Consider the following 13,500-nt stretch of genomic DNA (forward strand, 5'->3'; position numbering starts at 1 on the left):
TGTTCTCCCAGACAGATCTAATTACAAGAGTTCAAAAACTCTTGGGTTTTTTGTTGGGCTGGGAGGTGAGGGAGTGAGGAGAAAGCATGGATAACAGAGAGATGCTGTGAAGATTTACTGGGACAACTCATCTCCTCCCAAGGCTCTTAAGGCCTTCTCTGCAATTCTGAGGGACCAGAAAGCTGCAGCTGTGAGACATAATCCAACATCCAGGTTTAGCATAAAACAGAAATACCAAAATGTGAGCCTAACAGGATAAACAGGAATTGGAGGCTGCCAGTTGTTTCAGTGTGCAATATTCTGACTTCTTCCAATGCGACCTCACCATTCCTACTTTGGGAAAAAAAATTTGATAACAGTTTAAATTTTTAAAAAAAGAAAAACCCATGTGAAGGCTCATTCAAAGCATCACACTGTGAAACAGCACGGGAGCTTACAGTCTGCTACAGCCCTCATTCCATGCTGATGTGAATGAAAATGCCTTTTAATTTTTTCCCCCTATCTCCAGGATTCACTGGAACTCCTGGACAGTTCCCAAACCAACCTACTCCCCTTAACTCACAGGATTTTCTGATCCCCATGTTGCTAGGGCTGCAAGGTACCAAAAGAATAATAAAGGTATTTCTGGGGCCCTTTATGAAAAGTTCTCTCTCTGATGCAGACATGACAGAACTCAGGTCTATTTTCCTGAGAGCAGCACAATTTCAGTCATGGCTCACCTGGGGGTGGTTTACAGAGGTTCTCCTTTATGTCAGTACAAAAAAAGGCAGTCAGCTAGTGAGGACAACATAGCCATCATCAAAACTCAGTGTGAAAAGGAGAGCTATGTGTTAGATTTTTACCCTACTGGCATTCATAAATCACCTGGAACGAAGACATACGGGAAAACTGAGCCTAGCCTCAACAGAGTAATTATTTCTGCTACCTCCAATTCAATATTTAGTTCTGTCACTAGAGGTGCTAATACATTATCAGGAAGTCAGGCTGTATATCTGTCTGGAAGATGGACCTTGTTTCTTTTTCTCCTATTACTTCCAACCCCTTTTCTTTCAACAACCCCTTTCAACAAGGCCACAAGTCCTTGTACATCCATAGACTTAATCAGTGAGGCTCCTGATTTAGTATTCTGAGGACCACTATTAGAACTGCTAGACACAGCTTTAATCCTTTTGACAAACTCTATTTATATTCCTCCTGTATTAATCTTAGAGTCCATAATACATCATGCAGTGACAGAGCAGTGGATAATTTTATTAAACCTGTGGATGACACCAGGTGGGAAGAGACTACCAGGAAGCTGAGTTTAGAATACAAAGTGATCTGAACAAATTGAAAGCATGGTCTGAAGCAGCAGCAGCAGCAGGCTATCCAGCACAGACAAATGCAAGACAGTGCACACAGACAAGAATAATGCACTACATGAAGCCAGGCTGCCAAGCAGCTGCTCAGAGCGTGAGGTGAAAGCTGAGTAACTACAGAGGATTGCAAGCTTAGCAAACCCAAACACTGCAAGAGGAACTAGAAGCATATGCCCAAGCTGGAAATCACAAAAAATAATAATTCAGTCATTATGCTTTGTTACATCTTTGAGGCAGCACCACATCCAGATGTGTGTGAGCTGCTTCAAGAGGGACACAGAACAGCTGAAGAGAACAATGAAGGGCAACAGAAGTTTAGAAAATGCTAGTAGTTAAAATGGTGATAGCTTAAAAAAAAAAAAAACCTGAAGAAATTACAATCTGCAAACCTGTGTAAAGGAACTGATACATTTTTTTCCTATTTATTTAGTTACTGGGAAAAATTAATTAAAAAATAATTTAAAAAAAGAGGAATGGCTTTAGTTGCAGGAAGAAGGTTAAGGTTCCAGGTTGAGAAATACACATTTTAAAGGTAAGGAAAAGGGGACTCTGGACCAAGTTTGACAGGGAGAGCAGGTCCCTGAGAAAAAGTTATATAAATATCTATTAACAATGAGTGGGTATTATTTGATGCTGCAATGGGAAGACGAGTGGTTTAGATTATCTTTTCTTTAAAAGAAAAGAATCTTCCAGTTCTACAGTTCCAATAACGTAACAAGCCTAAAACTTTTGAAGTTAACAGAATTTTCCAAGATCCAATTCCTTAAAAAAATGTATAGGTTTTGACAAGAGTCTCATAAAAATAAACCAAAAAATTTATGAGCTATACTATTGGTTCACCTGTATTTTACCATCCTCTACACAAAGTTGTTATCTGTTCATATTTTATTGTAATATGATACTGGGAAAAATTTTTTGTCATACGCTTAACTAAGTAAAGAGTGCAACAAGCCATAAGCACTAGACAGATGTTTTAAAGGCCATTAGTGTAATGAGATTATACCATAAAGTCTGTCTACAGTACCTGATCTTAAAAAATTAAATCAACACTTCTAAACTGGGAATGATTTCAGCTGAAGAGAACTGTCTATCCACATGATCCCTAGTATGCTTTTCTGATAATTCCTATGCCCAAAGACAGAAAAAAGTCCATCAAGGAATGACAGACAGATTTATTATACTAGAGTATATACTAGATTACTAAAAACAGATTATTTAAAAATAAATTAAATGATATCTTAAACTAATTTATGTACATGTTTTTCTTTACCTATGATATATCAAATTACGTATTTCAACTACAGTTTATCAACATGAATCTAAGCATTCTTTTAAATTTTTTGCTTAAAAATATTGTATAAAAAAAATCACATGTGAATAATTACTCCATGCTCCAAATTTTTTTTTTACATTATACAAATCACCTGTGTGTAACACAGTTCACAGTTTGGTGTCCCCTTTTTCCCTTTTTTGAAGCTTTTAAAACACACTGGCACACAGGACCACATTCAACTCCTGTATAAAGCTAAATTTCCACATGAATTTGGTGGATTTATAGTAATATAAAGCACAATGAAGTTTTATGTCACTGATATTACATCTTTGGACTTTACTGGGAGATCACTCTGCATTTTTACATCAGGACAGTAGATAATTCTGTTGATTTTTTCCCACCCTACTCAGTCTGAATGATTTTTTGTATCCCCAGTAAATTCCCAAATTAATTTTCTGAGGCTTGAGCAATACTCGCTGAACTTGTTCAGGATTTGACTGTATCATCCTTTCATCACCTCACAGAAATTCTCTACCTGGTAGATAACTAATTCAGTTCTGAGTTATTAGAGTTTTATCTTTGGATTTGACCCTAACATAGATTATAAATATCAAAATACTCACTCTTAACTTACAGTCTTGTAAATTAAATGCATATACATGTTCCTACATGGATGACAACAGCAGCTTGCATTTCTCCCTGAACACACTTTAACATGCATAGCCAGGAGTAGGGACATACTAGCTCAAAGTGAACTTTTGGCCTCTTGGAGGCACAGGAAATTTGGTTCCTGCAGCAACTGCAATTCCTCCACAGGATCCCTCCAACTCAGCTTTCAGCTGCAGTAGTACAAATCAAAAGCAACCTCCTGGTGCTAGCATGGATATTGACCAAAAGTTAACATTATATACATATATTAAAAAAATTCAACCTGTGTGTCCTGGAGGTGTGTCCTGGTTGCTATGGGAATGGTAATGATCAATTTCCTGGCTAGTATGGGATCCAAGTACCCTTCAACATAGCTTTAATGTTGTTTTTCACACTTGCAAAAGATACAGATTTTAGCTGTAGTTCAGGCATTCCCAAATGGACTAAGCTCTTTTCCCTGACATTTTGCTAGGATGTTTAACTTAACAAAACAGAGCAAAACAAAACAAAACAAAAAAAAGAACAAACCAACCCCAAAAAACAACCAAAAAAAGGAAGAAAAATGGTTAAAAAAATAATAGTCACATTGTGATGAAACCCTTACAGTATTACCATCAACATTTCCAGCAACCCCCTGCCAGTATCCATTCAGACTGGTGGCTCAATGTACCTGAGACAGCTAATTAAAAAAGGAAGTGGTCAAAGTCATGCCTTTTTTTTGGTAAACTTCAAAGGTGATCCCTCTCCTTCCTCCTCTTTACATTTTACTGTCTGGCTTTCTGCCCATCCTGCAGCTGTTGGCTGAGCCTGTCTTTCATGGCGTCAAACCTGCCTCCTCACGGTCCATAAAGTTACAGCAGAGATCGTGATACGCAGGTGTGGAAAAGCCAGAAGTGCAAGATGGGCCCGTTAATGATTTTTCTGGCACCCCATGCTGAGCTGCTGAAAAAAAGAGAGCAGCTCGCAGAAGGCAAGGGACTCTTTGTTTGCAGAGGTATTTGAGATTGTATTACTTCTCCCACAGCAAAGGTGTTGGGTTTTCACTTTAAGGGCTGTTTACAGAAATGATTCACCTTTTATACAGCTTTTAAAAAATGCTTTGAGGCTTTAATTGGACACAGGATTTACATCACACCAGTACGAAAACTCTTACTTTTCATTTAACCCCCCATCAAATCTTTCAATGATCTTGCTCAGTGATAAGCAGCCACCTCCCATTGTGTGGACTTCACAGAGGAAAACAGAAATCAATCATTAGGGATTCATTTATGTCATAAACTTTCATCTGGAAATTTCTGCACCCATTTACATTTGGGCAATGAAGGCAGAGGGGACCAACTGCTGGGGGACAAAAAGAACAAAACAGGAAAAACCACAATGATTTGTTATTGTTCTTGAAATAACTGAACAATTTAATAAACTATATCTAAAAGTCTTATCTTATAAAAGTCACTTAAAAGCCTGCTGTATTTTAAACAGTCCTCGAGCTGTGAACTGGGCCCAAAGAACAACTTTTAGCAATTCCAGCTCAAGATTTTCAGAAATGGGTGCCTGAAACTAATAGTCTACAGGAACCATTTTCCAGAGCACACAAGCAACACCACTCAGAATCAATGGGACTTGAATTTTCAGATCGTCCAAATACCAAGGCATGGCCTGAATTTCACAAAATATTTAGTGCCCAACTTCAACCGGAGTCCCTATCCCCCTCTAGGAGAGAGAGCCTGAACAGCTGCTTGTGGGCTTTAAATCTGTCCCTGAGCCCCTAATTAGGTGTGGGATGCTAGCACTTCTGTGACCTCTAGGTCCTAGATTCCCTATCACCCCAAACTTTAGGCATCTGTATTTTAACCTTTTACATCAATGTTTTAAAGCCGGACAGTATTTTGGTGCTAACAAAGAGTGAGCAAATAAGGACTGAAAGAAGCAGCAAGTGAGGAACATATTGCAAGGGGATGTGAGGTTTAAGAGGAGTTAGTGAGTCAGAAAAGTGGCAGCTGCACTGTCATCTCTACTGTGATCTTACATAGCAAAAGTTTAGCAAGGGTTTTTCTACACAAAGCTACTGGGTATTGCCTAAATCTCAAAGGTCCAAGTTCAGTTCTGCAGCTGCTCATCCATCTAGATCTGTGCCATGGCTTAACCCCAGCCAGCAGCCAAACCCCACACAGCCGCCCACTCACTCCCCTACCAGTGGGATCAGGGAGAGAATCAGAAGGGTTAAAGATAGAAAACTCATGGGTTGAGACAAAGACAGTTTAATAGGGAAAGGAAAGGCCACACAAACAAGTGAAGCAAAACAAAGAATTAATTCACTTCCCATGGGCAGGCAGGTGTTCAGCCATCTCCAGGACAGCAGGGCCCTATCACATGCAATGGCTACTTGGGAAAGACAAATGCTATCACTCCAAACATCCTCCCCATGTCCTTTTTCCCCTACTTTATATACTGAGCATGATATCATGTGGTCTGGAATGTCCTTTTGGTCAGTTGGGGTCACCTGTCCTGGCTGTGTCTCCTTCCAGCCTCCCACTCACCCCCAACTTCCCCACCAGTGTGGCCATATGAAAAGCAGGAAAGGCCTTGGCTCTGTGCAAGCCCTGCTCAGCAATGACAAAAACATCATGATATTCTCAACCCTGTGTTCAACACAAATCCAAAACACAGCCCCATACCAGCCACTGTGAAGAAAGTTAACTCTACTCCAGACAAAACCAGCAAACCCTATATGATAGATGTGGCCCTTCTGGTTAGCAGTGGTAGATTAATTTCAGGCTCCTGACTTGCTCACGTATTTTTTTCCTAATACTTTTATTTCCATGAACAATCATTTCTGATGCAGCAAATCCTAGGAACTCAAAGCAGGACTGGGTGCGATCACAAATCTGAAGTCAAGCAGTGCCAACCATAAATGAGCAGGATCCAGGTGCATGATGCTTCTGTGACTGCTTCAGCAGCTGGTTGTGCTACTCAGCAGCTTATGAAGTTCTGAGATAGCTGAACATCTCTTCAAGAAAGACCAGTGGGAACCAGAATGCACCTTATTGTCTGCAACAGTGGAAAATGGAGTGTGGTTTTCTCCATGCCTGAAGTTGCAACTTGCTCAGAGCTGGCATGGCATGGCTTTGCTGACAAACAAATGAATCGAGCTCCTTCTAAAGCCATTGGGGAATGATATGCATGTATTTCATGCTGCTCCTAAATCCAGTTCTGTTAACAGAATTCTAAGGGAACGTGGTACACTTAAGATGCTGTCTCTGCTATTTTCCAGTTATTGCCGTGGAAACTGTGCCAGTATCTTCAGCATGGAAATATAACACAAACTGCCCAACCCAGGACTTGACAAAGATGGTCTGTAACCTAAAAGAGCAACCAAAGCTCAAAAATCTAAACCAGGGACAGAACTGTCAGAGTATTCACACAGAGCAAAGAAATGGGGAAAGAAATATAGAGAAGGTAACCACTGTCTATATTTTCACTAGAAACTTATTTCCCAGCTGTCAGAAGGAAGAGTAAGGTGAGCTCATGAATAACTGCTTTTGCAGGTTCCCTTGAACGCCATGCTAATCTTTAGCTATCCATCCTGCAGCAGTCTGTAACAACCTCCCCACTGTGTCAGCAAATAGATTTAAACAGCAATGCACAAGAAGCAAAATCTTTTTTTAAACCAAGCAAATCTCGTTAGCCTTTGTGCTGCACCCACAAGTCACCTCATTGTATGAACTGGTCTTTCTCCCTACATTTGTGATGCCACAAAATGTCTTCCCAACCCTATGTACCATAGTTCATGACAACTCTGCCATCAGCTTTTCAGGAAGGAAGCTCTGACCTTGCAGCTCTGGAGGGTCATGAGCCAGTGCTCCCACAAGAAAATAAATTTTTAAAAAAGCATGCTAGAAACTGAAAAGCTGAGGGAGATTGGGCATGGTGGGGAGGGGAAGATGTTGCAGAGTACTGTGGTAAATTATCTGCTGTGCCACAGGACTCTTCTCTAGCCATGTGCATGCTATACAGTCTTTTTGCACCACAACTCTTTTCTCTGGTGATGATGGCAGTGCAATAATAATAACTCTGTAGAAATGGCTACCAAGTGCAGTTCTGGTAAGGTCACTGGAAAAAGCTGCTGAAAAACACAGCCTTAATTTCATACACTCAGCTTAGTAATTATAGAGCAAAATTCAGCTGAAAGGAGCCAGCAAGGTCTGGGATTTTCACACTTACCATAGGAAATATTTGCTGGGTTTCTTTTTGGGGCTTTGTGTGTTTATGAGAACGAGGCAGCTGTTGGCAGAGTGCTGATCCCAGAAGTCTAGCTGAGTGCTGTGAGCAGAAGAAAGAAAACAAAGTCAGAAGGATGCATTTCTAAATGCCCCTTGATGTGCCATCCTAAAATTCATCTTCCCCTGGAATAAAGTAACTAACATAAAATGCAGGAATGTTTTAGAGATTATATTTTCCTTATTGAAGCCAATCTCCATTTCTTTGAAAGAAAAAAGACTTCTGAAGAGGACAACATTATGCTTTATCCATAGTTCACTCTCTTCTCATCCTATGTATTTTCTTTCCATCAGGCTATATTTTCCACTAATAATGAAAGTAGAGAGCAAATGATTTAGTGTTAGCAACACAGGTCCAGTTTTACAAGAGCATGTCTGAAGTAGCCACTCCGTGCTCTGTCTCAGGTAAAACAAGTGAAAATTATTAGCTAAAGGAGGTTCTGTCCCCTCCTCCTAGGATTTGTACAGCTATATAATAAGCCATATCAAGAAAGCAGCTCTAAACAAATCTGAAGATAAATTAGGGAGTGGAATGTGGAGATGATTTTCATCCAGATCAGAACCAAGGTCTGCCTCCCAACACAGGGGGCATGAGTTCCAGTAGGAGCACAAGTTGGGAAGAGCTGGAGTTGACAGCTTCACTTTACACAGCACACTTCCATCAATCCAAAATTATGGTGAAATTAAAGTCCTGGCCAGTTCACCGTTAAGAATAAAGACACACTCAAAAAACCAACCAAACAAAAACCAAACCAAAAAGGCATGCATTTTTTTCTTTTTGTTTGAGCTCTGTGAGCTGGCTCACTCTAGTGTCAGAGACGCTCTAGCAGGAGACCGAGGACAGGAAAGGAAGGGGAGCTGACTTAGCAGCATTAGCTGTTATGTCAGCTTAGTTGTAGCACCAACTCCTTTAGAGCTTCTGTGACAAGCTGATCATTAGCAACAATAAAACTTGAAAACTCTTGAAATTACTTTCTTTTTCTTGCTGTCTGGAAAATTACAGTGATTGTTTCTGAGATCTGTCATAAAAGGCAGTTATACATGATGATATAAAATCTGTCTCAGAGACCAAGAACTGAAACAGAGATTTGAAGCTTTGTTCAGGCCACCTAACTCCTCTTTCAACAGAGAAAGAGGGGATGGAGAGGACCCTATTAAATTTTGCACAAAGGCTGTTCTGGTGAATCCTTAAACACAGTGATTTTACTTCAGTCTGTTATTATACTTCCATGAGACCTAGAGAAGTGCAATTATGTTGGTTCACTGTTTGCTCCCATATCTTCCTCCATCTGCCCCAAACCACTGGTGATCAAGTGGCTGCTACTTGTAGTAATGGCTACTACCCAGGAGCAGCACACAAGCTGCACTGCACTGGTGTTTCAGAAATTCCTGGGTCTGGCTCTGCTGGAAGCAGCGTAAGTGTAAGGTATTTACACATTTTCATTTCCAGGCATGAGCCAGAGGTGCAAAGGTTCACAACTGAGGCAGCAAAGGAGACCTCACCCATGAGGTAGGCTTGATTGGATCCACTGATGGCAAATTTCACACAAAAGTTCACCTCAATGCCTCAGTCAATTTCAAGACTCTTAGATGAAAGAGTTTATGACAATGATTTACTGAATAAAAACAGTTAATGCCATCGGCACATTTTCATCATTTGACAGGTTTGCTTGACAATAACAACTGTGTGGAAGAGATACGCTTGGATTTTGTAATGGATCTGATTTAAAATTTTCCCATGAGATTCTGTATTTGGCAGCACAGGAAGATTCAGAATGAGTACATTGAGAAAGGCCAAGTTCAACTAGAAAAGATCCTGAGCAACATGATCTAGATTTGAAGTGGAAGCAGAAGTTGCATGACAAACCTCCAGAGATCCCTTACAACCGCTCTTTTCAATGCTTTTAAATTCTTATATCAGTAGATTTGATCCACTCACTTTAACAGAGGCATCCTGCTTCACTTGAATACTTAACCAAGAGCACTTACAATTGGTAACAGCCATGGTCATTATCAAAGCTGAACACCTCTCTGGACTATCTGCTTTGGCCAAATACCAGTCACTGCCCCGTGTGACAACTGGATGAAATATAATGGACCCTTGAACAGGAGCGGGGTCAATAATCAGTTACGCCCTCCTGGCCTTAAAATGTAATGAATAAATACAGGATTAGATGAAGAGATATCAGGGAGGAAACACCCTTTGAAACTTAGTTAGCATTCTTCAAACTACAAGATTATTAGTCTTAGCCTGGAGAAGAGCTTATGCCCCTCAGAGACCATCTCCTTTTTGCAGCTGGTCTAATTAAAGAAGCCTACAAACAATCTTGTCTGTGTCTTTCTGACCACACAATTCAACACAAACTGCTACTGAGAGGGAAAGTAACTGTAAACATCCCAGTTACAGCAGGCAGATTAGGCAGGAGGCCAGCTGAGCAAAGAGAGAAGGCAGCAGACCAGCCTCCTGGACCTGGTGCCAGAGGTTAGCTATACGTTGTACTTTGCAAACAACAAAGTCCTTGTAGCTCTCCTCCTGCAGAAACCCTGCACAGCCTGCAAACAAGTTAAAGCAAAGAAAGGGAGTTATTTCCAGCAATCTCTACAGGTGTGTGCATGCCGTAGTTCTTTGTCAGATTAACATTAATTTTGATAAAATAAAACTTAAGGGTAAGTCTCAGAGCACAGATACTCATTATAACTCCCCTAGTCTTTCTTAATGTATTAAACATAGGAGCTCTGCTTAAATTTCAGTCCTGGGGAGAAGAAAAAAAAGAAAAAAAGGAAAACCTCACCACAATGCATAACTATCAGAGTCTAAAAAAAAAGAATTTGATAAGTGCTTGTAAGACAAGTAACATTTGCATTTCCTGCATGAAGAAAACAAGGGGGAAAAGAAGACATCCAAAGAGGGAAAGATCAGTCATTCAACCTAGCCTCCTGACTCAGTGAGAATCGATTTTTTTGCTGCCTGCTGCATGGTCCTGCAAGTCAATGCAGATCCTGACTTCTTGCCTCAAATCTGTTTCGGGAGAGATTTTGCACCCATCAGGCAAAGTGTGCCAGCACTGGAGTGAGCAGTGTTATCGGGTGTTAGCTGCAGCACTCTGATACATCCTTGAGAACTAGCACATCATTAGGGATATTGTCACAATGGAATGTGTGGATCTTAGGTCCATGTCAGATAGAACTGAGAATGCTTTCAAGAAGGAATTAAAAAGTCCTTAACAACTTTTAATAACTGTTCATTTAAATGTTCTTTATCCATATGACTTCAGCACTATTTTTGAAATTTTCAAAAAAGTTTTGATAAAGCAACTCTGTATGGTCTTTTGTTAGGAAAAAAAAAAAAAAGAAAGAAAGAACACACAAAACACCCAACCAATGAAACACACACCACCACCCCTTTCCCCCAAAAGGAGGTATTTATTTTTTGAAATGTGCTCTGGAAGAGAAATTAACAGGAAATATATTTCGCAGTGCAATACCCACTATAACAGATACAAAATCTGAGTCTCTGCACTTTGGGCAGTTATTGCCACTTCCCTGAATTAGCCACAGTTTACACCTACTTGCACTGATATAAATGACAACACAAGAGCAGGGTGATAGAAAACAGGTCTGCAATGTCTATCCTCAGCCAAACACACCTACAACCCTCTTACAGAGCAAACTATATATTGCAGTATCTCTAACTTGTGTATACTACAATAACAGTAATAACCTCTGTGGAACTACATGTAACATAAATTAAACATGTTTATACACTGGACTTACAAGAGATTTCACATTGACCAATATATACGTGAACATTGAAACACCCCTGCTCACATGTTACATTCTAAGCACATTTTAAAATAAAATAGGATTTGTGCTTTGGCACAGCTGACATGCTCCCCCAGCAGCCACCTTGATGAAAAAAACAGTGAGAGTTCACACTCACCAAGGACTTGTCAGCACAAGGCATCACAGTTCCTGAAGAGCACTTCCAATTCCCACAGACAGGTATCTGTCTCAGTGACACAGCTTCAAGGGCACACCACAGACACCTATGAGATTAAATATTAAACTCCCTGGTCACACTGGCATGCAACTTCAGCCATTATTATTTGTAAACTATAACCCCAGATTTTCAGAGAAAGAAGTGATACTGTGGTTCAGACTTTCACTGTGACTTTGCTGAAAAGCATGAAGGCTGTGCTGCTTCCAGCCTCCCTTATCTATGCTGCTAAAAATGAACTGACACAGATCATTCTACACATCAATCACCTGGTATTTAAACTTTTGCCTCATCCCTCTGAAGCCTTATGTTCCTATGCACAATCAGCACCTCCTCCCTGACCCATCCTGGCCCCTTCCTTTTTCCTCTTCCTCTGCTGTGCTGAACACCACATGCACCTCAGTCAGTTTTGTCCCCTCTCAGCTCTATGGCAGTCTGCACTAAATTTCTCCTTCCTGACTCTGACCCTTCCTTGTCAAACTTTTTCTCCTTTAAAACTTACCTTGGCTTTGGCCCCTACTTTTGGATTTACGTCTATTCTGTAAGGAAGAGATACCTGGTTTATTTTAACATGCAAGCTCAAACAGTCATAAGTTTGATCCAGGCTGCAAGGAGCAGACTGCAGGCACTTCTAACACCCACCAGTCCTAACAAATCATTCTCTATGTTCCATTGCAGCCCAGCATATATATGGATTTCCCATCACCCTGGAATGGCTCCCCATTCTCCACTATCTCTTGTCCTGTCTGTGAAAGCTCTTCAAAGCTCTATCCTAGGTTTCATCTTCTGTATCTTATCCTCAGGGAGCCTCTCCTCTTCACACTGATATAACTATTACCTTTAGGTAAATGGCTCACAAATCTACATCTCAATACCAAAGTGATCTCCCTCAGTTTAGCACTACACATTTAATAACACTTCTCTGATCTGCTGCCCTGGAAGGATGACTATTTGTTTAAAACTAAACTTTGCAGATATTACTGAGCAGCTTGTCTTTTTCCTTTTATGTTATTTCTTCTTCTCCATTTCTGTTAGCAGCAAAATTCTTCCCATTTCTAAAACTTCAATTTTTAATAGCTACTTCTAATACCTACTTTTTGTACCTACCAGTTCTGGAGTATTTCCTACCTTTCAAATTTTTCTCCACAATAAAAGAAATAAATCCAGACAACATGCTTCTCCATATCTTGGCCATCTTGATCTACTACAAATACTTTCTTCTTCAGTTCTTCACTGTTCCTGTCTTTTTGGACCAAAAAGACAGTCAGTGATGAACAGAATGATATAAATGCATTACACTCCCAGGACCTGTTGCACTTAGATATAGTAAGGTAATCAGAGGAACTTTAATTACAATAAAAATAAAATGCAGCAGCAGTAACAAAAATTGTTGATCTATCTCCTCTGTGACTTCCCTTCCTGTACCACTGAATTTTCAATTCCTGCCCCATTATCCCTAAGTTCTATGCCAAAGCTGGGTAAAAGCTCTTGCTTGCTAGCTTTTTGCAGTGCCAATGATGAACATGTTCTCAAAGTGATATTTTAAAAAGTGACTTGGCCTTGTATTGAAAATCTCCTCTTCAGATTTGTGTCTGACTCCCACTCCTGTTCCCACATACCAGTTATCACAAACCTCTTTGGAGCCTTGATACAAAACCATCCAGTGTGCCCAGAGGCAAGGGCAGAAAGAGGGGCAGACAACAGAACTACAAACACACCTCATTTCCTTAGAATAAGAGTGAGAGTGAAAAAATTATTAATTTACAGATTTACACAATATACTTATCCTTTTAGTTCCTTCAGCTTACTTTCAGTTAAAATAGTTTCAGTGAAAGAGGCAACAATCATTACATTTAAACTGTCATCTTTATGTTTCAGATCTATTTTTCGAGAGGCATGAAATGAAGGAAGGAGTGAAATGAATGCTACTGATGCAGGACTCTCTGC

At 40.1% G+C, this 13,500-nt stretch overlaps 1 protein-coding gene across 8 annotated transcripts in view; it reads right to left on the reverse strand.

Moving 5' to 3' along the window:
- LOC138108053 (collagen alpha-2(I) chain-like) overlaps positions 1-13,500 on the reverse strand; it is a 70,893-nt gene that overhangs the window by 18,770 nt on the left and 38,623 nt on the right. For 7 of the 8 annotated variants that reach the window (XM_069010140.1, XM_069010145.1, XM_069010144.1 and 4 more), the window contains 3 exons: positions 12,682-12,796; positions 11,497-11,602; positions 7,501-7,599 (listed from right to left, as the gene is read on the reverse strand). Coding sequence is in view for 6 of the 8 variants with exons in the window: in XM_069010145.1 (XP_068866246.1) it covers positions 7,501-7,599; positions 11,497-11,602; positions 12,682-12,737 (261 nt within the window). In the remaining 2 variants the exon portion in view is untranslated. The remainder of the gene's footprint in view (positions 1-7,500; positions 7,600-11,496; positions 11,603-12,681; positions 12,797-13,500) is intronic. The other variant, XR_011149848.1, reaches the window with a different exon arrangement.

Source organism: Aphelocoma coerulescens, chromosome 3 (genome assembly GCF_041296385.1).
Source record: "Aphelocoma coerulescens isolate FSJ_1873_10779 chromosome 3, UR_Acoe_1.0, whole genome shotgun sequence".
Classification (NCBI taxonomy): Eukaryota; Metazoa; Chordata; class Aves; order Passeriformes; family Corvidae; genus Aphelocoma; species Aphelocoma coerulescens.